Source organism: Phyllostomus discolor, chromosome 2, assembly GCF_004126475.2.
Source record: "Phyllostomus discolor isolate MPI-MPIP mPhyDis1 chromosome 2, mPhyDis1.pri.v3, whole genome shotgun sequence".
Lineage (NCBI taxonomy): Eukaryota > Metazoa > Chordata > Mammalia > Chiroptera > Phyllostomidae > Phyllostomus > Phyllostomus discolor.
Window position 1 is genome coordinate 33,833,557 of NC_040904.2, and position 22,158 is coordinate 33,855,714.

General features: G+C 43.1%; 1 protein-coding gene across 5 annotated transcripts in view; it reads right to left on the reverse strand.

Annotated features, from left to right (window-relative positions):
• Positions 1-22,158, reverse strand: part of TNIK (TRAF2 and NCK interacting kinase) — a 349,252-nt gene that overhangs the window by 60,242 nt on the left and 266,852 nt on the right. For 2 of the 5 annotated variants that reach the window (XM_028505308.2, XM_028505309.2), the window contains exons 13-17: positions 16,355-16,465; positions 15,428-15,514; positions 14,203-14,391; positions 4,523-4,687; positions 1,526-1,765 (exon numbers count right to left, since the gene is read on the reverse strand). In XM_028505308.2, coding sequence (XP_028361109.1) covers positions 1,526-1,765; positions 4,523-4,687; positions 14,203-14,391; positions 15,428-15,514; positions 16,355-16,465 — 792 coding nt within the window. The remainder of the gene's footprint in view (positions 1-1,525; positions 1,766-4,522; positions 4,688-14,202; positions 14,392-15,427; positions 15,515-16,354; positions 16,466-22,158) is intronic. The other 3 variants (XM_036017690.1, XM_028505310.2, XM_036017691.1) reach the window with 2 other exon arrangements.

The window sequence follows — 22,158 nt, forward strand, 5'->3', positions numbered from 1 at the left end:
ATGGGGAAGAAAGAGTCTAATGAATTATTAAAACCTGAAATCTTTGTATTGATCTAGCTGGTCCAGAGTTACAAATGTGTGTCTGCATGTTTTTAGAGAGTGGACCGACCACCTCCACTCCCGGTTTCCGCAGCTCACGTGCCTGTCTGCGCCTCTGCCCATCCTGTTTTCCATGTTAAAGTTTGCTCCCGAGATAACCTTTTCTGACGGCATCTCTGCTTCCAAAGAGGAGAACACGGGCAAAAAGCTATCAGCTTCTTTTATTTTCAAAATAATGGAAATCCTATTATAATATTCTTTTGAGAGGAAGATGAGGAACAATATTTGAAATCAGGTGGTATTATCTATTTTTATCACTGTTTTTTTTTTCTCTTCTGGAATCGACAATGGCGCTGATCACTGGAAACTGGAATATTCCATGAGTCATTGCTCTTATGCTGAGTTCAGGAGAAAGGGGAATCCTGAATCGAGAAGAATCCGATGTAAAAAATTTCTCCACTATTTTGAAATACTTCCATGGTGTCTACAGTGAGAGGCATGGGCACATTTCAGGACAGTTTCTGGAATGAGTGCCAAATTTTGTAGGCAGAAGCAAAACAAAAGAAACCAAAACTCAGGACTGCTCTGTCCAGTTGGGGATAACTGGTCATTTTACCCTACAGTTTTATCCTTGGAAATGAATTATTAAAGTTGGAATTAAATTATGACTTGGCTTAGAAAAAGCTTTCCTTAAATGGGGCTAATTAAAATAATCTGGGAGTTGCCCTAGCTGGTGTGGCTCAGTGGATTGAACACTGGCCTATGAACTGAAAGTCAGCTGGTTTGATTCCCAGTCAGGGCACATGCCTGGGTGTGGGCCAGGTCCTCAGCTGGGAGCATGTGAGAGGCAACTGATCGATACACTGTTGTTCCTTCCCCTCTCTTTCTCCCTCCCTTCCCCTCTCTCTAAAAGTAAGTAAATAAAATCTTTTAAAAAATATTCTGGGAGCAATACTATTTTCTGACCACCTGAAAATCTGGTTTCACTTTGTATTGCTAAAGATAGGAATCAATAAATTTTCTACTTTTTATATGGAAGTTTTTAATCTTCCAGATAAATGTGTCTAGATGTGTAATAGATTCAGTTACCAATAAAAATATCCATTATTCTCTTCCTTAATATGGATAGTGAAAAAAGTAGTTTGGAATATTTAAGATTGAGAGTCCTAATTCTGGATACAGGCTATATGTTTCCAAGTCATCCGATCAACCCGAGCCTCTGTTTCTTTGGCAGAAACTGAGGTCAGAAATGACAAATGATTACCCAAGTCAGAGTGTGGGAATCAGGAGGGACTAATGAGGGACTAATTAGACATGAGGGTCTAATGAGGGACTAAAACAGACATGACAAGGGACAGAGCTTTGGCACGATGTCCCTTATTATGAAAGGTCTGTAACAGGGATAATAATAATAATGGTCATCATCAACGACGATGATGATGATGATGTGATGATGCTGACAATGAGAACACCCCAGCAAGGTTACCTTTGGTGGAATGTCTTCTTCCTGTCGTAACCAAGAGCTTCTGTCAAACTTCTCAATGCGAGTGGGGAGAGGAGGGTTTTCCGAGGTGGGATCCGAGTTCTGGCGCGGCATCTCAACACGGTGAGAGGTCACATTCAGAGCCTCCTGAAACCCGGACAGGCCCTTGGTGGGCTGCTCGTGTACTGACTGGGAGGCGGTCAGGGCAGGTCCCTGGGATTTTACAGCTACCAGGTGTGGGATCTGAGCATCAAACCAACATCAGAGCAGATTATTAGAAGAAAAATCAGACAAGCTAGTACCTCACTCAGTGGAAGAGAAAATAAACTTTTAGGGCACCGGAATTGGATACATGAAGCCCATGACAGCTGTCTACAGCATACCTTCAACAGCACCTCAAAATGTTTCATTTAGAGCTATGTGTAGGGCTGAACCAGGGTTTAGGGCCAAAAGTTAAATAATTTACTTGCTAAGAAGTCAGTGAAATAAGTGTGATAATAGTAATATTAACAACTTTTAGTGAGCATTTATTGACCAGCATTACATTTATGAATACTTCTCTTCTAATTAGAAATGTCGTTCTTTAAAATCTTTGACCTTGGCTTAAGAGTGCTATTGCACTGTAAAACAAGAACTGCTGTGGATATCTTACTTCTTACGAACTCAGTAAATCCACCATGAGGTCGACACAATTATTTCCCCATTTTATACATGAGATTGTAAGGTGCAGGGAGGTTAAGCAACACCTTACATCTCACAGCTAATACAAGGCCAAACCTGGACCGGAACCCACACATGCCCCCAGGGGACACCTAACTGCTCAGCTATCCTGCTTTGTGATCAACTGGCTCTTACCATTTGTAATATTATATGTCTCCTAACTCTAGGGCATTTTTAAAAAAGTTTTAAGTCTCACAGTTTGGCACACGGTGATATTTTTCATGCAGGAAAGATATGCAGTCTTTTGGTGGAAATCTGGCTCTTTAAGACAAATTATTCAGATCTAGGTTTCAGCACTAGCCAGGTGGCTCAGCGGGTTGCAGCATCGTCCCATACACCAAAGGTTGCGGGCTGGATTCCTGTCAGGGCACGTACCCAGGGTGTGCCCTAGGGTGTGCCCTTGGTTCAGTCCCCAGGTGGGGCATGTACGGGGAAAACCCATGGATATTTCTCTCTCTCTCCAAAGATCAATAATTGTGTCCTTAGGTGAGAATCAGAAAAAATATCTAGATTTCAGAGAGCCCTTCACCTTTAGAATGGCTCACACTTCACTGTTAATGCTGTGTAAGCTTGTCTCTCCCTCCATCATGAAGGTAAATTCCCTGGAGAAAGGAGTCTTATCAACATTATATCCCTGAATCCAGGATTCTACCTGGCATTTGGTGGCATTCAATAAATGGAGGAAACACCCAGAATGCCTTCTAAATTCAATTATTTACTGAACATTCATTTACTATCTTCTCTAGACAAGGGACTTGTGAGACCCTCTTAGGTCTGAAACCCTAGTGCCTAGACTGCTAGGGGCCATTTTCCCAGCCTCCTCCATAAGCCTGGCTCTGTCCCTCTTGCCTGTGAGATAATGAATCTGAAATCTAAAATGTTATTATCTATAGTTCAGAGAAAATCCTTCAAGTCTAGTTCAGCTGAATGTTATGCTTCAACCAGAATAAAACTATAACCACGTTTATATTACTGTTAAATATCACTAAATATATTAAATAATATTAAAAATATATTTTAAAAATATATGGCACAATGTGCCAAACCACTTAAAAGAGCCAGAAAAAAACCCCCAAATCAAAACCTCTGAAAAATGCTAACCAATTAGCTATCATAGGATACCTATATTTTCATTTCCTTGTCACTTTCATAAAGTTTCATTAATTTTTCCTTCCCTCTCCCCTTTTCCAGAGGAAAAGTGCCCGAAAAGGTCAAAGTCAGGGGTTTTAAAAGAGGAAGTTTGTGTGTTAAGAGAGAAGTGCATATAAAAATGCACCCTATGGAAGGTCGGGCATGGAAAAATTATATACAACTAAAAACAACCAAGGGCAAGATACGCTCAGCTGGCTGGAACTGAAAAATCTTGGACCTCCTATGCTAAAGGCAGACTTAAAATCAAGAATCCTTGCTTCCAGCACTATTCTTGCAAACTCCAGATCAAATAGCATTACATGTCTCAAAGGTAATCTCAAAGTACTTTATGCAAGTGTTAATTCAGGTGGATGCCTGGAAGACACTGAAGACATTTGGATGAAAGTAGCTGTATTACCTTTATTCTTCATGAAATTGTACGCTTTATTTCACATCCTAGTTTATGTTTTACAATATATAATTTTAAAAGTCCTCTAAAATTTTCAGAAAGGTCCTCCTTTTCTAAAAGTGGAGTAGCCTTTTTTTTTTTTTAATAGCTCAGAACAGTGGTTCTCCAGCTCGACAGTGCACTGGAGTCACCTGGAGGCTTGTTGAACCACAGGGGACCACGCCCCCTCCAGGAGCTGCTGATCAGCGGGTCTGAGGTAGACCCGAGACCCTGCATTTTTACCAAGTTGCTATGTGATACTGCCCGTCCAGTGACCACTTTTAGAAGGCACGACTTACCCAAGCCCATTTAATTTTTCCAGTTTCAGGATCACACCAAGGTCCCAAGGAACACAAGATAATATAATAGTTTACATATATCAAAGGCTTATATGAATTGTATTTGGTAATTAAAACGAAAGGGACGTTTAGTCTCACCTCACAGAAACGTTTAAGGTTCTCTAGAGGCTGATTTACTAGGAGGTAACTTGGCGGTTGGCTCAAAGGACGGTGCTTTTTTCTTTCTCACCCCTTCCTCTATCCTTCAAATTTAGCAGGCCCTCATATGTTACTATAGGTTCTATATTAAAGGTCAGCATTGACTGGTTCTATGCCTGAGCCCATGTTACCGTGCCCCGGGCTCTCAGCAGGTCAATCTGTCTTCCAGTAGAAATGCCCAGTGGAACAGAGGGGAACATGTACCTGTGGGTCCACTGGTCTGAGCATAGGTGGGGTCCGAGCGGGCTGCACCCCACTGATGCTGAAGGACTCGGATCTTGGGGGCAGGTTGGGGTCAGATATCCTGTTGGCAACCTTGTGAGGCATGGCAGGTGAACTCTGCCGGTTGAGCCTGGACCGTTCTTCCACCTAAAAACAAATACAGAGAGAGGAGCTTCAACGGAAGATGGCTAGAAGCTGTACGGATTTTCTGTAGTCACCTGCACAGCCATTTTCTGTCCCTCTGATCAATTTGTTTTTGAGGAGCCAAACTCTCTATGTCTGCTCTGCCTCAAGAATTTGTGAAAAAGCTCTTTCTGTTAGCATAAACACTAGCATGAAAACCACACAGAACACTTAAACCATCTCTCTTCCCTTACCCTTGATCTTGTGCAGTTTTAGTCAGGGAGAATTTGGGACCTGCTTAAGAGTTCATCCGACATTGATTGGGATATTATCTTGGGGCAGGGAGGGAGACAAAGGGGACTGTGGCAGGCAGGCATTAAGAGCGCTTGGGAAAACCAAACAGGGCTCTGAGCTGACTCATGGGACAGAGAGGGGAGAACACGGGAGGGCTGACAAGGGAATCAAGCTGAGCACACTAACCCTCCATTTCTTCCTGTTCCCCACTGATAGGCAAGCGGGGGTTCCAGGTGGCTTGCTTAATGAGCACGACCTGCCTTCACTAGACTATCATTTGCCTTTTCTTCCTTCAAGGCCCTTTCTTTTCAGTTGTCTCTCCCTGTGCCCTAAAATACATTACCCCTCCTCATCCTTTCCATTTCCAGCTTGGACTCTTCTGTTTCCCACTCGCCCTCCTCCTCCCTCCTGTCTCTATACACGTGGCCTTCATGCTTGCTTCTCCTCCTCTCTCCCCCCACCCCCCGACCACCATCTCTCGTCTCTGGCTGTGTCCTCGTCATTCTCGTTCTTGTGGAGTCTCTCTCAGCCCCAAGCAGATAACTGATCATGTGCCTCACAGGGAAGGCTCACAGGACCAGGCATGTCCACCTTACAGGTAAAAGTTGCCCTTTGTACCTATTTGCAGCACATACAGATTGTTGCAGAGAACAATTTTAAAGGAAAATTTAGATAAACAAGAGGCACACTGCAAGGCATGAGTTAAGGTCTTCAACAACTGCAAGAGGTCTAGAACATCCAGATCCATTGTGTCTTCTCACTTGTTTCTTTTCTTTTCTTTTTTAAGTAAGAGAAAATAGCCAGGTTTAATACACAGATATGTATGGGAACCCTGCATGCACGAGAGAGTCAGAAACCCCACATGCTCGAAAGGTTCAGAGGTAAAAAGGGGGACTGAGGTGTATAAAACCTCCTGTGCTAGGGATGAGGTGATGCACTTCGGGTGCTTCAAAGGGTCATTGCAGAATGATGAGAATAAACATTTCGTAAACAGAAGTTTGCTCTGCGCAACAGGTAGGTCAACAGAGGTTACCTGTGATAATCTCTTCTTATGGGCAAGTCCTTCTAGGCAGTCAAGGGGACGGGCAGAAGTTTCACTTGAGCCTGAAGCTAAAATTGCCTTTGGCTCAAAGTAATCCATGTACCACTGAGGCACATCTTGGGGGAGCTTCTTCTGAACACCCACATTCCCTCCTTGGAACGCCCCTGAAAGTTTCACATTCCAGACACCTCCCCTTTGTGTCTTCAGGGTCAGCTTGACAGCTGCACTTTTGAATTCAAAGGCACCGGGTAACTCCCTCCTGCCGACTCGCTGTCTCAGCACCACACAAACCTGCCATGGAACCCAACGCAGGTCCGCAAGACATGCTTCTATGTAGCAGCTAAAAGTCTTTATTCATTTTGCTGCCTGATTTGAAATAAATTTTTAAAAAGTTATTTTTCTCATCTTCCATAACCCATTTTGAATCTGTCTTGTGGCAGACTCAGTCACATATATAGAATGTCTGTTTTTAAACTTTCAGGTGCAAACTTTTTAACATAAGAGATGCTACCAAACAGAAAACTGCCCTACTGCCTCTGCTTCGGGGCAATTTTAAGATCTTTTCCCCCACTAGGGCTGTGCATGGTACGTACAACTTGCATCCAGTTGACTTTGGTTTTGAAATTCCATGTCCCTGGAGCTTACCACACACCAAAAAGGATTAGCTGGAAAAAGCCGGGAATATAAACCAAAACATATATACCTTGTGTATGTGTGTGTGCCAAGTGTTATGACAGCAATAATTATTTGGCTACTGCACTGAGCAAAGGCAAAAACACAGCCAGCTTTGAGATAAGGCCACTGAAAAGATAAAGTCTGCAAAGATAGCAATAGGTAAACTAAGGCCAAGGCATGGAATGTGCTGTTTTCCCAAATCCTAGACTCTTGGAAAAGAAGGTGACTGTTTCCAGATCACTAGAATTAGCCAAATATCATTTCCAGGGAAAATCATTATCAGATAAATCACATGTCCGAGCACCCCTGACTATGAACTCCTACCATCCAAACCACTGCTGTCTGAACTCAGGAATCTGGGAGACTGAAACACACTTTCAGATAAATACCTGGCCATCCAACCGATAACCACTTGTTACCTGACATTCAAGAACCAAATATATTTAGAGAGTAAAGAATACTTACCATTGTTTTTTTTTTTTTATCTGTAAAGTATCCTCAGACAGTTTTAGGCACGTGTTTAAGGGAAGTACATTAAAAACAACAGTCCAAAAGTCTGTCCCCAAAGATTCCATCTTGGGCAAAGAGACCATTTCTGAGACAAAGAATTCTTTGGGCAACTGCCAGCTCCAAGCTCTAGCAAAGAAAGCCTCTTTGCCTCTGATAGAACCACAAGCCACACAGGCTCTAAAGCTGTCCTTAGAAGTGAACAGCGCAGAGAGTGGGGTGCTGGTTTTCAAAGGTAGGTAACGGGTGTGATTAGTCCTGTGTAGATGTTACTAATATGCTTCTAGTAATATTTCCTATGCCTTGTATCAGTTCGTTTACATACTAAATTATACCATTAGTGCTTTAGTCTGTGCCATTCTAAAGTATATGCTATAAATGATCTCCTGTTATACTTTGAAAATTATGCCAGAAAGGGTCCGGTGTGATAAAATCTCCCGAGTTGGAGTTTGTTCAAATAAACTGGACGATTTATGAGAAGGGTGTAACAGGGGGCATCTGGCTACCCACTCTGCCTGAAGAAAACCTTGCCAAGGTATTTAGGACGATAATGCTGCCCATTGCTTCTGCACGAAAGAGACAGTATAAATATTAGAGGAAGGGTATTAAATCAAACATCCTAATAACAATTTCCAATAGAGGAGAAGCTGAGCAGTGTAGCTAGGAGCCGGCCATTCTGATTATTGTGACACTGGATCAAGACCCGTCTCCTGATGCATCACATCTCATGTCTACTAATTGAATGAAAAATAGGTACACGAGACAAAAGAAAAAAGTGTCTCCTACACCCCACCCCAGAATAAGGATATATGTGATTGAAACCTGGGGTATAATAAAGCTATGTTTCCATCTGCCTTGCGCAGTACTCCAAAAAATCTCTTAGCTGAGCTTCCGCTCCAATCTCCTATTGCCAAGAAGACGTAAAATACCAGAAGTACCACCAAAAAAGACTGTTATAGTAATATCAGACAGAATGTCAAGGTGCCAGGCCACAAACAAAAGAAACCTACTACAAAGGGTTTCATAGTTGAAGGGATTATCAATGAATATACAGAATAAGATTAGGAGAGACATCCATTACACTATAAAAGCAATTTTGTTTTCTTATTAAAAGGATCATTTTAATAACAATACTAAAGTAACTTTAGAGAGGTTTGGATCACCTCTGCAGAAATGCTATACTATTTATTATAGCATTGTAGGGAGAAAGGAAATATAACTGTGGTCTCAGAGACAGAATTCTGCTCCAGGCAGAGCTACCTTGCCCACTGGGTACTATGGGAGTGATATCTAAGCCCTCTGAGATGTATAAAAGCTACACAAATACAGAAGACTTGAAAATAAGCTTGTTGATTACACAATTTCAAAAAATCTTTCTAAAGAAATAAAAACATTTAAACATATAAAAAAGGAAACACATTCAAGTCTATTGTTAAATTGCTTTGTATACTTGAAAACAATTTATAGCTTACAATGTCTCACTTAGCAATAATGAATATTTGCTAAGAGACTTTCCAAACAAAATTATGGAAGTTAATTTAAAAGATGTTGACAGCAAAATATACTTATTATGTCGCATGGGTGCATTTTAATATTTTTTTAATGATGTAGAGCCTGTGAGGGCCATGAAGGTCTTAGAAAGCCTTACTCAAGAGATACTACGTGGTGAATTGGACCCAGTCTTATGGGAATTCCTTTTTATTCCCACTGAACAAAACAGTTTGAATTTTTGTCTTTCCCTGCAATGCTGGAGAAAGAGAGAGAAGTCAACAAATAACTTCTAAGTGCTCATTAGAGACTTTGACCCTGCATTCGTTGGCCACATGAAGAGTTGAGTCATCTTGTCCTTTGGCAAAACCACATGGGCAAGGTGCTTGCTAAATAAGATTGGTGATATCTCTTCTGTGAGGCACCTTTGATGGCAGGGAAGACTCATTCATATGAAGTGCTTAAAATGCAGTCTTGTCAGAAGATAAAGGCCTAATCTACTTCTCTGAGAGATCCTAACCAATGATTCATAGGAAAATATAGATCCTCATAAAAACAAAGCTGATAACTTAAAAATAATGAGGAAAATCTTCAGCTGAGACAGGAAATGAAGGTGTATGCACCTATACCTGGGGAAGGGCAGCTACAGGACATGACGGATGCATGTAAACTGCTCATGTGAAAACCAAACCAGACACAACAGAGGCAAAACGCATGTTCCTTGTGAATGACAATGGCTTTGGGAACAACATGTAAATATTTTAAACATTATATTTCATGTGCATCTGTACAGTGCTTATAGTTTCAATGGCACACTCAAATATGTGACTGATCAGGATCCTCTCCAATGTAAGGCAGGAAGTACACAGGTGGGGAGCTCCCTGCAAGAAACCTACGAGACTTGTCCCAGGTCACACAGCAAGGAAGTAGGATTTGAACTCAAACTTCTTACGGCTTCCTTCTAGGCCTCTGTCAAGCTAAATCTTAAGACAGATAAATAGAGACTGAGAAAAGATGGGAGCAGAGCCATTAAATCTCAAAATGGCCATTTGGGAACCTCATGTGTAAAATAAGTCATATAAAGAAAACAACACGTCAGAGTAGAGCAGAGAAAACGAAGTGGAGGAAGAGTTCTTATGCCCAGGGATTTCAAAGTCCAATGAGCTGATGGCACACAAAGAGATATCCTGGCCTATTATTTGCCAAATATTGTAAAACCGTGGAGAGATGACTGTCATGCACCATAAAGAGAGAACACGACACAATGTTAAAAAAATTAAAATACAATTTCACGTAATGCTCACGTTGACTGAGTATTCTGTCACTGCCACATGGTGAAAAAGGCAGGAAGGAAGGAAGGAAGGAAGGAAGGAAGGAAGGAAGGAAGGAGAAATAAAATAAAATAAAATAAAGTATGGAAGCAGGGTAGGAAGGCACACACAGTCGCTGTCAGATCCAGACAGACAATCCCATACAATTTTAAGGAAAGGAATCTGTTCCATTATAAGAAAAAAATATCTTTATCATTCAAAAATTAACAGTGAGGAAAAAAAAAAAACCTTCAGACTTTGCTGATGTTTAACAGAGTATCACACTGATGTTTTCACAGAACAAATCTGACTTCCATGCCAATTCAGAAATGGAAGAGAATTTGAACAGGGTGAGAATAACCCCGCTCCTTTTAACAGAGACATTAATGTTTCTTTCTGACTGAAATCTGAGAGTCAAAGTCATTGTGACTCTTAGGACAGAGAAACACTCAGTCAAAAAAGAGGGGAGGGGATAATGGGGGAAAAGGGTGAAGGGCTTACAGGAACAATTATAAAGGACACATGGACAACAACAAGCGGGGGTGGAAATGGGGGAGAGAAACGGGGAGGGTAGGGGGAAAAGGCAGAAAAGTGTACTTGAAAAACAATTTTAAAAAAGTAAAATTGAAATTGTAGACACAGATAACAGTGTGTTGGTTACCAGAGGGTGGGAAGGGTGAGGGGTGGTACAGGGCAAAGGGGGCCAATTATGGTGATGGAAGACGATTTGACTTTGGGTGGTGGGCACACCGTGCAACATACAAATGATGTATTACATAGGACCATACACTTGAAACCTATGTGATTTTATTAACCCATGTTACCCCAGTAAATTTAATTTAAAAAAGAAATGAAAGAGCTCAACAAGATTTGCAAATGATCAAGCATTTTCATTTGTTCTTACTGTATCTGACAGTAAGGAAAAAAATAATGAGAAAGGCAATGATGACTTATGTGTCACAAGATGAAATGATAAAAACGCAGAGGAGGAAGCATGATAGCAACACTGCATTTTAAGGACAAATGTCGATTTGGAATAAGGAAGAGAAGTGGATGGAAAAGCAATCAAAGAAAAAATCATGTTGATGGGAAGGCACAGAGCTGAGGTAGACAGCTAACACTGCAGCGGGTCTCAGAGGAGGCTGCGGTGGGTAGAAGACCGGGTGGTGTCTGCAGTGGCATGTGGGGCCGAAAGCACAGGCCCCGTATCACAGGGACCATGTCATGGACACAGCTGCCCACTCCTTCCTGGTGAGGATGGTATCAAATTTATATCCTGGCAGAGGATGCATTTGAAAAAGGAAATGGTACCTTTTTTTCTACCTTCAAAGGACAGTTTAACCCAGGTTGTTTACCTCCCTACTGCAAGGAAAGAGATCTGCAAATAATCCTCTAAAAGAAAAGTTTGTATATTGCTGATGAGAAACATTAACAGATTATGAAGGATCCTCACACTCATTTTTATCCCCATTTGAGGAATGGGCGTTAAAACAATGATGAATCAAACCACAACAGACAATTATTGTTGTTATTTGTACAATACACCAGTTATTCCAATCCCAAATTTGGCATTTGTCACTCATTTTATCATCTAAATGCTTCATCTTTCTTCTAACATATGAACACCCACTCTAAGACTTGGGAAGTGGTTCATGAATGGATTGATGGTTAGTTAAAAGATGGATTATGTTAACAACACCCAGGAGGATAGGACTAAACATGAAATCCCAAAAGAATGTTCCCACATGTCTAGAAGTTCGTGAAGCCCAAAAGAAGAGCACCAGCTGCTAGAGTAGCCAGGGATCTTGAAAGATGTCACCCCCCCGAAGCTGGCCCAGACTTTTGATGACCACGGAACCTCCCATGGGGAGTGCTTGATGACACAGCCGTGGCATTTGCGTGCCCAACTGCTATGCTCCATTTACTGCTAGAAGCCTGGCCAGGAAGCACAGGGGTATGAGGAGTTCTAGAAAACTGCCTTGATGATGTCTGCAAAGATCTGTTCCCAGGAATGCCTCGGCTTCTGAAAGTTCGGAAACTGTAAACTATTTCTGAATAGAGAGGATAGGCCTGGACATTTAATGATGAGGACAAATAGTAACTAGAAAACAATGAATCAAAGTAGTAGTTAAGTTCAAGTCAGAACGTGCCGGGTAGAGGCAGAAGGAAGGACATGGGAACTGCTCCAGGCTTTCCCCACATTTTTGTACATTTGTGCATGAGGGAGCTGCACAGGGGAAAGAAGGAATTCTGGGATGCTTTGCAAGGAATCATGGTCTTCATGGGATCTGCAGGTGTTCCTGTCCTAATCTCATGCTTGGGGCCTGGAATTCTTAAGGCCAGGTGGTCATGCATCAGGGAGAAGTCATTTAATGATGCAGCACTTCTTAGAGGAGGTAAGGTACTTGTAAGGATGTATGAATTCATACTTCTCCTGCCCTGAGGTCCATATGAGTCTCCAAGGCACTTGTTAATTGCGGTAATGGACAAATGCTTACCACTTTGAAGATGTTGGGAAAGGACACACAAATGACCTTAGACTCTAACTCTGGAACTGGGCTACATCCTTGTGAGCAAGATTGCTTTGGAGATCTCACTATGGTCCCTGAGGCTTCCTGGGGCTTCAGTTGTTCTTCAAGACCAAGTCTAATAGGACAAGCTGCTCCATCTTTTTCCCATGAGTGATGCTCAAACAGGAGTCTTGGTCTGGAGTCATTAATTTCTGCAGGGGCTACTGGCATTAGCTTAGTAGAGGCTAGTTTTTCAGTCTCCTGAACACCCACCATAATCAGGAGCTGTGAGTCTGGCCGAGCTGAAGGCTTCAATGTGGCCTGGCTAGAAAATGGTTTAGCAGTGGAAGGAGGCGGCATATCTCTGCCAGCCAGAATGCACATCAGCTGCTGTTTAATAGCATAGTGGTTCTGCTTAGCTGGAAGAACAGTAGGTTATTAAGGGGCCGGTGCTGTACCTGGGAGTAGGATCACAAAGTTGAACTACTGATCTAAGAAAACAAGGCAGGTGCTGCAGACCTAGGTAAATGCGAATCATATTTACAGACTCAAAGGGAAAATGATCAAAAATGTCCTTTACAGAAAATCAAATGAGTTTCTCTACAAATTTAGTTTTTTAAGTTTCAAAAGAAAAAACCTTTCATAAAAACAGTGCATACTCATGACAAAGGATTTAAACAATATATAAATGTATAAAAATGTCTGAAGAAAAAACCCCGTAGTTTCTTCCTCCCCTAAACAACTCTCATTATTGGCAGGACATCATTTCAAGCATTTTCTATACATATGTAAGAGAATAGAAAAAGAAAAAATAATTTTATAAAAATAGGTTCTTATGTAAGAAATCTGATTCTGGTAATATTGTAGTCTAAATGACTTGAAATAAATTCTAGCTGTAAGTACCTGAAGACACTAGAATGAAACACAACACAATGCCAACATCCTTTTGAATGGTGAGCTCTGCGCACAAGAAAAGAAAGGAAATCACTAGGTGCCACAAATAATGACAGAACCGAAAGCCAGAGTGTTACACACATGAGGCAATACCATGACTGCCTAGAAAATCTGTTGGTCTTGGCTGGAGTTATTCTTTTGTTTGTTTGCTTTATCCATTTGGTTATCACCCTTTCTTCCTACCATCCCAACAGTTTTTAATGAGATTTTCAAAATAGCTCATCACAGAGCCAAAGACCACTACTTTGGAAGTAATTGTAAAACAAATGACCTCTGACCCTGGAAGTGAGTATCACAGCCACAAGTCTGAGGCCAGTGTGTGTCCACTGGTACCACCAAAGAAAAGGGAGTGTTAGTGACAATGCTAATGACCAATTTCAGGAGTTAGGTATAGATGGTAAATGATTTTACCTAGAATTCCTTATGTCCTTAGTCATATAATTCCATGGAAAAGTCACTAAAAATCCTCATGCTACAAACTCATTTGGACTGCTATAAGGGAAATGATTTTTCGACTCCTTGTTTTTATTTACACAAATCCACTTCATTTGCAAATATCAAAAAAAAAAGATTAAGGTGACTTGCAATTTCTCTACAGAAATAATGTTATGGCTTTTCCAAAAGCAAAGCATGCATGTTTTACAGTGAACTGTTTTCTAGATTCACAGCACTAGCTTGAATCTCCACTTTCACTGGATGAACTCATGATAGCCAGCAGCCTGGCCAACAGGGTGTGGTTACACTTGCTTGCTGACTTACCTCTTTGGCCCACGCTGGTTTCTCACTAGGGCTCATCCCCTCTTTGTAATGGTACAGTGGTTTCTTCTCCACAGGCCTCTGCTCCTGCCGTTGATGCTGAAGGGAAACCAAGTAGTCTCTCTCTTGCTTTAGCTGTCTCTGCAGTCTTTCTGCTTGTCTCTGTTCTTCCAGTTGTTTGCGCTTATATTCCTGTCCAGATCAGGAAAGAGTAGCAAAATCACCATAGAGAAACCACTGGCTAGTACCAGCTAAGCATGCAGTGGAGTCAAAAGTGATGCTAAATAACAGAGGACCCCAATAATGACAGGAGGATATGAGGATGTGCCACAGAGCTACGCTACAGGTTTGGCTTAACATCTACACAGAGTGTGACATTTAGTGAAAACACTGTTGCCTTAATGGCAATCCCTAAAGGACATTACCCATTGCAAAGTAACTTATCCTTGATGAATTACAACCAGGAAAGTGGCAATAATGAGGACATTTGTATGGTCAGTATACAACCCCCATAAGGAGCCATCTACTTCCTGATTTAGTAACTAAACCATTCAAACACATACAATTAAGTACAAAACTAAGAGAGGAGCTAAAGACATTGCCTGAACTTGGATCAGCAAAAGCCATCAGCAAGCTTATATACAGGCTAAAAGATATCATACTGCTATAGAAGAAAAAGTTCAGTTAGAAAAAAGATACCAAGAAGCTCATTTGGAGAGCACTGCAATAATAATAAAAAAAAGTACTTCAAGTGGAAGCTGCATGAGCAGCAAACACAAAATGTTCCCATCATAAGGGCAGAACTAATAGTCTGCAAATGAGACATGACTGTGGAGCTGAGTGGGCTTTTATGGAAGAGGTGCATTTTGCTGTGATTGTATTCTAGTATGTTGTCGATGACCTTACAAATCACTCTGCAATAAACACAGCGGGTCTCAAAAAAAAGTCTGAAGGTCTAATGAGGCTGGATTCATGTTAAAGTTTTACAGATAGATGGAGTTAAAAAGAAAACATAGCAAGTGTATTGAATGTACTGAGACTTGGAAAACTGGGTCAGGAAACGTATGAAGTCTCTATGAGATTTTTGAGGTTCACGAGGCTTGAAGGATCTCCTCTTCTGGACTGGCACGTTAGGAGGACAACCACACACGCACACACATACACATGCATGTGCGCACACATACGATGAACACAGAGCAGGTCAGCTGGCTCTTGGCTTTCCCATTACCAGAAGTAGAGCTTGTTCATGCAGTAGCTGCTGCTGCAAGATCTCTAACTGTCTCTGCTCCTCCTCTAACTGTCGCCTGATGTACTCCTGGAGAGGTAGGCAGCAGAGAATTCAGAGGAACACAAAGAGAGAAAGAGAGAGAGAGAAAAAGAACTGGTAATTTCAAAGGTGACAAGAGCTGCCAAGTAAAGTGTGGAAGGAAGGAGGGAAAAAAATACCCAGACACCTCCTCATAAAACAGGAAAAGTATGCCACACCGAAGCAAAAGCATTTCAATGCAGTCAAAAGCATAAGCCCGCCACCTGCAATAGCTGACCGAGATGGCTCAGTGCTTTGCTGCGACTATTTGGTTTTAATAAAACCAGCTACATTTTAAAGCTTTTCATTACAGGTTCCCTGTTTATGGGCTACCTGGAATTAACAATGCTATAAAGAGTGGAGGCTCCTGCGCAAACAGCAGGGATAAAATAAGTGTGCCATTGTGCACTGTCTTTGTAATGGAACCACCCTGCAGAATTTTACTGTGCTCTCAGAATGTGGTTCCAACAAAGCGAGGGGGGCCTGCATCAGTGGCTCAAAGTCATGGAGACCAGAGATTGCCTGAGTAGAAAAGCTCTTCTGAAGCAATGAAAGAGTAGGACATAGCTCGTTTACCATGCTTCAGTGCTACCTTCACAGTAGATGCCCAGGGTTGGGAGAATCAAAAGATCACGGTATGTCAGGGGACCTCGCCCTGGGTAGGAAGCAAGTTTGAATGAGTGCGCATTGCCAAGGTTGTGCATTTGACTTCTTGAATGGGTAAGAATAGTTGCTTGAGAAAGACTAAAAACCTGCTTAAACTGAGCAGTCTCAAGAGAAGGTGGCCCATTCCCCAGAGACAGCTGGTGCTCTGGGGCCATCTGCAAGGCTCCCTGGTCCCAGCTGTACCTGCTCATGCTCCGCACGCCTCCTCTCCTCCTCCCGGCGCATCTGTTCCTCGTAGTGCCGGCGCTGTTCCCGTTCCTGCTGCTTCCGCAGCTCCTTCTCTCGCCTTTGTTGCTGGGGGGCAGCAAGCAGACAACCACCGTGAATGAACCGAACACAATCGGAGGACGTCAGGAAGCCAGCAGGGGAAGCGCAGACCTGCACATGCGAGCTCTTGACGAGAGATGCCCACGTGCCCACAGGTGCCTTCGCTCCTGTGCCTTGGGGGGCACGTTGGCAAGAATGAGGTAAGAAGTACAATGGACGGTTACAACACAGTCACAAATTTGTACAATACAGCACAGGGAATAAAGCCAACAATAATGTGATAACTATGGGTACTGAGAATATTAAGAAAAACACTTAGTCAAGTATATGACTGTCTAACCCCTATGCTGTACAACTGAAACTAATACAAAATAATATTGAAAGTAAAAAAAACCCCAAACAGAATGAGGTGACAGAGAGCAATTCCGTGCCATGCGGAACACCCTGCTAGGTGCCATGCAAGTGGGCCCTCCGGGTTCACACATCTGTCCTGAGAAGTTCCCATCAAGTGCGCTCTCCCAACTGGCTGACAGGAGTTTCTGAATTGGGCGGGGGAAATGCCAAGGTATAAGGTTACTTGTTACATCTTATCGAACCGTTTGTGAGATTCTACAGGTTTTAAAGCACATTCACAATGCTCATGCCCTTCAGTCTTTCTGACACCATCTGGGGCAAACATCTCATAGCTACAGAAAGCCAACACCAGAGAGATAAAGTGACACATTGAAGGCGCACAGTAATGAATGGCTGAGGGTAGAGGCGAGTTTACTGACTCCCACCCGGCCCACCATGCCGCCTTTCTTCATTTCCTGGAGCTCGCATTTGAAGTATCAACTTCGACTCCTTACTCGAGGAAGACCCTTAAGCACAGGAGCTCCCATGTCTCATCCAGTCACCAAAGCTCCGACGGTGGACAGCGCGGTAAGCACCTTTCCTCCTTCTTCACCAAAATCTTCTGAGGCACAGAGAGATTAAATAATTGAGGTCATGCCCACATTCGAGGTCAATCCCAGTAAGCGGCGGAGCTTGATTTCAAAGCCAAGAAATGTGACTCCAATCAATGTGCAATCATGACAAAAGTGAAGAGGCATCGGAAGTGATAGAAAGATCACAGATTAATTCAGCTCTCCATTATGCTCTCAGGGAGGAGGAACCTCGTCCGGGGTAGGCACAGGAGCCAAGGTGTCTCAGCCAGGGGCTGCACTGTTCCCCGGTCCCTGGGGCACTCGCAGTGTGTGGGGACTGTGGGAGAGTTTCTGCTGGTCCCAATGACTGAGGGGCCTGCCTTCCTTTTAGTGTGAGAGGCGAGGGATGCCAGGCATCCCACGATATGCAGGATAGTCGTATATTACAAAAGATTTTTCATGCCCCACACCATTAGTGTCCCTTTTGCGAAATTCCATAGGTCCTTTCCTTTGTGTCACAGCCCAGTACTGGCATTATGAATTCTTCTTCCTCAAATACCAGGTTTGGCAGGGACACCCCAGGGGGTCCATTCCCTTGTAATATTCTCAACAACAATTCACTTCCTGCCTGAGGAAACATGAGTTACTCAAATAGAATGTACTGTGACTGTATCCCACTGGCAAGCCAGCTCTGCACAAGCAGGGAAAAGGCTTTCCAGTACAAAAGCTCTGTCACGGCCCCAGTGACCACAGACACTCAAAACTCCAAAGGAGCTCAGAATGAGGAGGCCTTTCCGACGTGATGTGGCTCCCGCCTGCAATCCTCAGGGCTGCTGCCTTCCCATCACCTCTGAGGCTTGGGAGATAACGCTGCATTTTGGGGGACTCAACGTCTATCATGTCCAGACCAACAATTACTTGTCCACCTTAGATTGCAGGCGATGGGGAGCCACTGGAGAACTCAGCAGTCAGATACCATGATCCGACTTACATTTTCAGCAGGCTTCCTAACAGCCAGGGGAGGCGGTGAGTCTGGAAGCTGGAAGGCAGAGCGAGGCCACTGTATGGCCCAGGCAGAAAGTGGTGGGGCATCCACGAGTGAAGAAGCAAAGGCAGTAAGAGAGTCCATGTTCAAACTGCTGCTGAGGATGGAGATGAAGGCAAAAGGAGGAAAGACGAAAACCTACCCAGATTTTTCCGTTATTTTAACAGGACTGGAGTGGACACCAACTTAGAAGTAGAAATTCGAGTCGTGCCAAAATGAAACGGGCAGTTGGGCGAGCATGGCGTGTGTGCGGGGGACTGGTGCCCCTGGCCCAGGGGCACAGCAGATGGTGCAATGGAGGAGCAGAAGCAGGTCTAGGGAGGGGAACCAGGGGGACAGGGGTGAGTCAAGTCCAGACATGCAATTATTGTTTCACAGAAAAAAAAATACAGGAAGGCAGAAAACATCCTCATGGGAACTGACAGAATAATTTGGATTATAGACTCAAAACAGAGAGGTATTTCCAACACTCAACCAAAGCCGATCAGTGCCAGCATAGAGAATAAAATAATTATGTGTACAGATCTGGCTCCTAGCAGGGAATAGCCCTAATTTAGCTAACCTTTCAAGTTTTTCACTCCCACCATTGGTCTCTTTCTTTAGGAAAAGAAATAATCAAGCCTTTGGAAGATTTAGCAGATTTTTATGGGAAGAGTTTGTACCTTTTCAACCGCTTTGCTAGGAATCAATACTGTTTTATAATTACATGCCACTCAGGTCGCCATGCAAGGTGTATACAGTATTGATTGCAATTCGAGAGGGTCTGGGCTTCCCAAGAACTCTGTAGTTTCTGAGAAAGACACTCGAAAGTGACTATAATTAATACTGATCTCACTCAGTTCAGCTGCCGCTAACTCATGGAGGCATCTGCCGGGCCTCTGGTTCCTGTGGTGAGGCTGGAAAAATAAATCACTTCCCCAGCCTTCTGAGGGCACCTTGCCAATTTCCAGCTGCTGTGTTTCAATGTCAATGCCTTTCCAGGAAAAGCATTTGCTCTCTCTCTCTCCTCCTGGGCATCGGGCTGTTCAAGGGGACGTACCAAAGCATGTCGGAGAAAGACCACGTCCTGGGCTTCAAACGGACACCTGTACAAAAAGCTCTGATGACTCTTGTTGGCAGTAGCTCTTTGAGATTTGATCCTGGTGGACCCCCAGTCTCTTCCTCGGAACCTGATGCCTCAGAGGTGCATGGAGGATTCTGCCGAATTGAACTGAGTAAAAAACTTGGGGCAAAAGAATATAACACAGCACCCTCTTTCTGTGGTGGGATCTCCCTTCCCATTACAGTACATACACGTTAGATCCCATTGCACCTCATATCCCGGTCATCGGAGTACATCTCCCCTACTCTGCCATTTAGGCTGAACCTCCTTGTGGGTAGGGTCTCTGTTCCACTCCAGATTTTGTCTCCCACTCTATCTGATACAGAGCCTGATACCATGACACTTGTTGCCTGTATCATGGGTACAAGATAGATTGGGTAGCCTGAGAGGGGAGAAAGCCTCGAGGAGCCTCAGGCCACCCCTTCACCCCTGTAAACCCTCCAGGCCAGAAGAGTCTCTTATGCTGAGCACAGACAAGGCCTGAGAATGTTTTTCTAAGCAGAGACCCACCTCTGGTTGGCACTGGCATAGTACCTATTTGCCATGTCAGAGAAAGGTAAAAGAAAAAAAAGGGACTGAGTCAAGCTAGAAGAAGTGGAAAAGGGGAGAATAGTACTTCTGAATTTTATTCAAACTATGCGTGAAGACATCAGTGGTGTTGCTGTCAAAAGAGAATGGTTTAAACCAATCACTCTAAAATTCTCGGCTGATGCCCCACCTGGATGGAGTCGCCTGGAATTATATTTTCATCCACAGCTTCTTAGATGCACCTCCAAAAGTTTTATCACTTAAAATTAGACATTCAGTGGGTTCTTATAAGTTTCCTAGATGTTTTTTCCTGGTTGGGGGACAACCAATGATACTCCCTCTGAAAATTTTCCAGGCTAAGTCACTGTAGCCTTGCTCTATGGAGCAGGTTGCCAGGGTCCTCTTGTCTCCCTTGTATTCTGTTGGTGTTCCGAAAGAACGATTTTTTTTATAACAGTTGGATACTCTCCGTGGATGTTCCCCGTCTGGCCACCTCCAGGAGGAGGCTGTGTGGCTGCCCTTTCAACTGTATGAACTAGGAAGTTTATTTTAATGAGGATAACCATCCTGCACTCTGCTTAGGGGACCCTCCAAATTACACATGTATCCCAACTGACTATGCAGAATTTCAGATCTTTGCATTCTGGCAAGAGAATGTCACCTTAACCCTTAATATTCAATCCTTATTAAAGTCATGAGAAATAATCCTCACGAATGTTCATGACAAAGACTGTGGGGTTGATCTTTCCTTCCTTTTGTTTCTTTAAATGCTATTTTCAGATGGAGTTTAGCCAGCAGGAATGTGCAACTGCACAGGGGGCTCTGGCTCTTACAGAAGTGACTTTGATGAACTGTGAGGCCGTGAATTGCATTTTACAGTGTTATCAGAACAGCCCAATGAAGCTAGTCACTGTGCTTGCGGTGGGAATATCGCCCCACCCATCGTTCACGACACCACCCACAGTGACTGGGCAGGGGCACAGGTTTCCCATTATCTCAGAAAGCTCAGAAGCAGCGGCCAGTTTACTCTTGCCTGATGTACAACGTGAGTCTTGAGTCCTTCTGAGTCTGCCTCTTCTCTCAGCTGCCAGGACTCTCGTTGTGCAGGCTTTCTGGGGACTGACCCTGGCCCAGCTCCATCCTGTTTTTTTCTCCTACTTTCTAGTCCCTTCTACCTTATTTTCTTATTTGTTTTATTTTTAGTTGCTGTCTTAGTCTTTGTAAGTTACCTTAAGTCTTCTTTTTCGAATGAAGAAAGGATTTACACTAATAAACAAATAAAAAACAAATCTTGACCTTTCATGTCTTTTGAAACCTCAAAATCTTCCTTAAAACAATCAAAATGAAAATATCCAAGAAACTGTAGATTTGTAATTTGGTTCTTTGCTGACGAAGATGCCACCCCTGTTTATGCCACCTGAGCACGTGGTTAAAGTTGTTTCCACAGCAGTGAGGACCAACGTGGTCTGACCCCGACACCAGGGAGCTGGCTGGAGTGAGCTGCCGGGACACACGCAGAGCCTGCTGGACCTAAGGGGACACTGAACACAATCTTTTTTCTGACCATAAAGACGGTACGTGCACCCAAGCAAATATGGCTAAGTATAGGCCACCTGCCATTCTAAGGGTGTGGAATCTTTTGAAAAAATGTAGAGAATTGTAATCTCTATGTATGGTTTTTTTTTTTTAACCTAAAGAAGTACTTCACCACAGGTCATTCTACTTAGAGCCCTGTGAGATAAGCGGACCCAATGTCGATTAAAAATTTCCTTCTTGTATAGACTCTCAGGAAGGTTTCATGCCTTGTCAATGGCCTCAAGATAAGTTAGGGGAAAATCTTGGAAGGAGTATAAATTATATTGGGCACTGTCTATGAGTGCCAGGTATTTGCTGGGCAGGGTGATTTCCATGCTTCTGCTCATTTAATCACACAAAGTGATGATAAGAGTTTATTACTGTTCTCATTTTATAGATAAGCAAATTGAGGCTCAGAGAAGTTATGTAAATTATTCCATGTCTCACAGCTGGAAAACGTGGAGCCCAGATCGGCCTGACTCCACGCTCTTTCCATGCTGTGCCCTACTACCCCCAGCCCCTGGTACCAGGGAGAGTGTTCCACCAGTTACAGATGTGGTAGGAA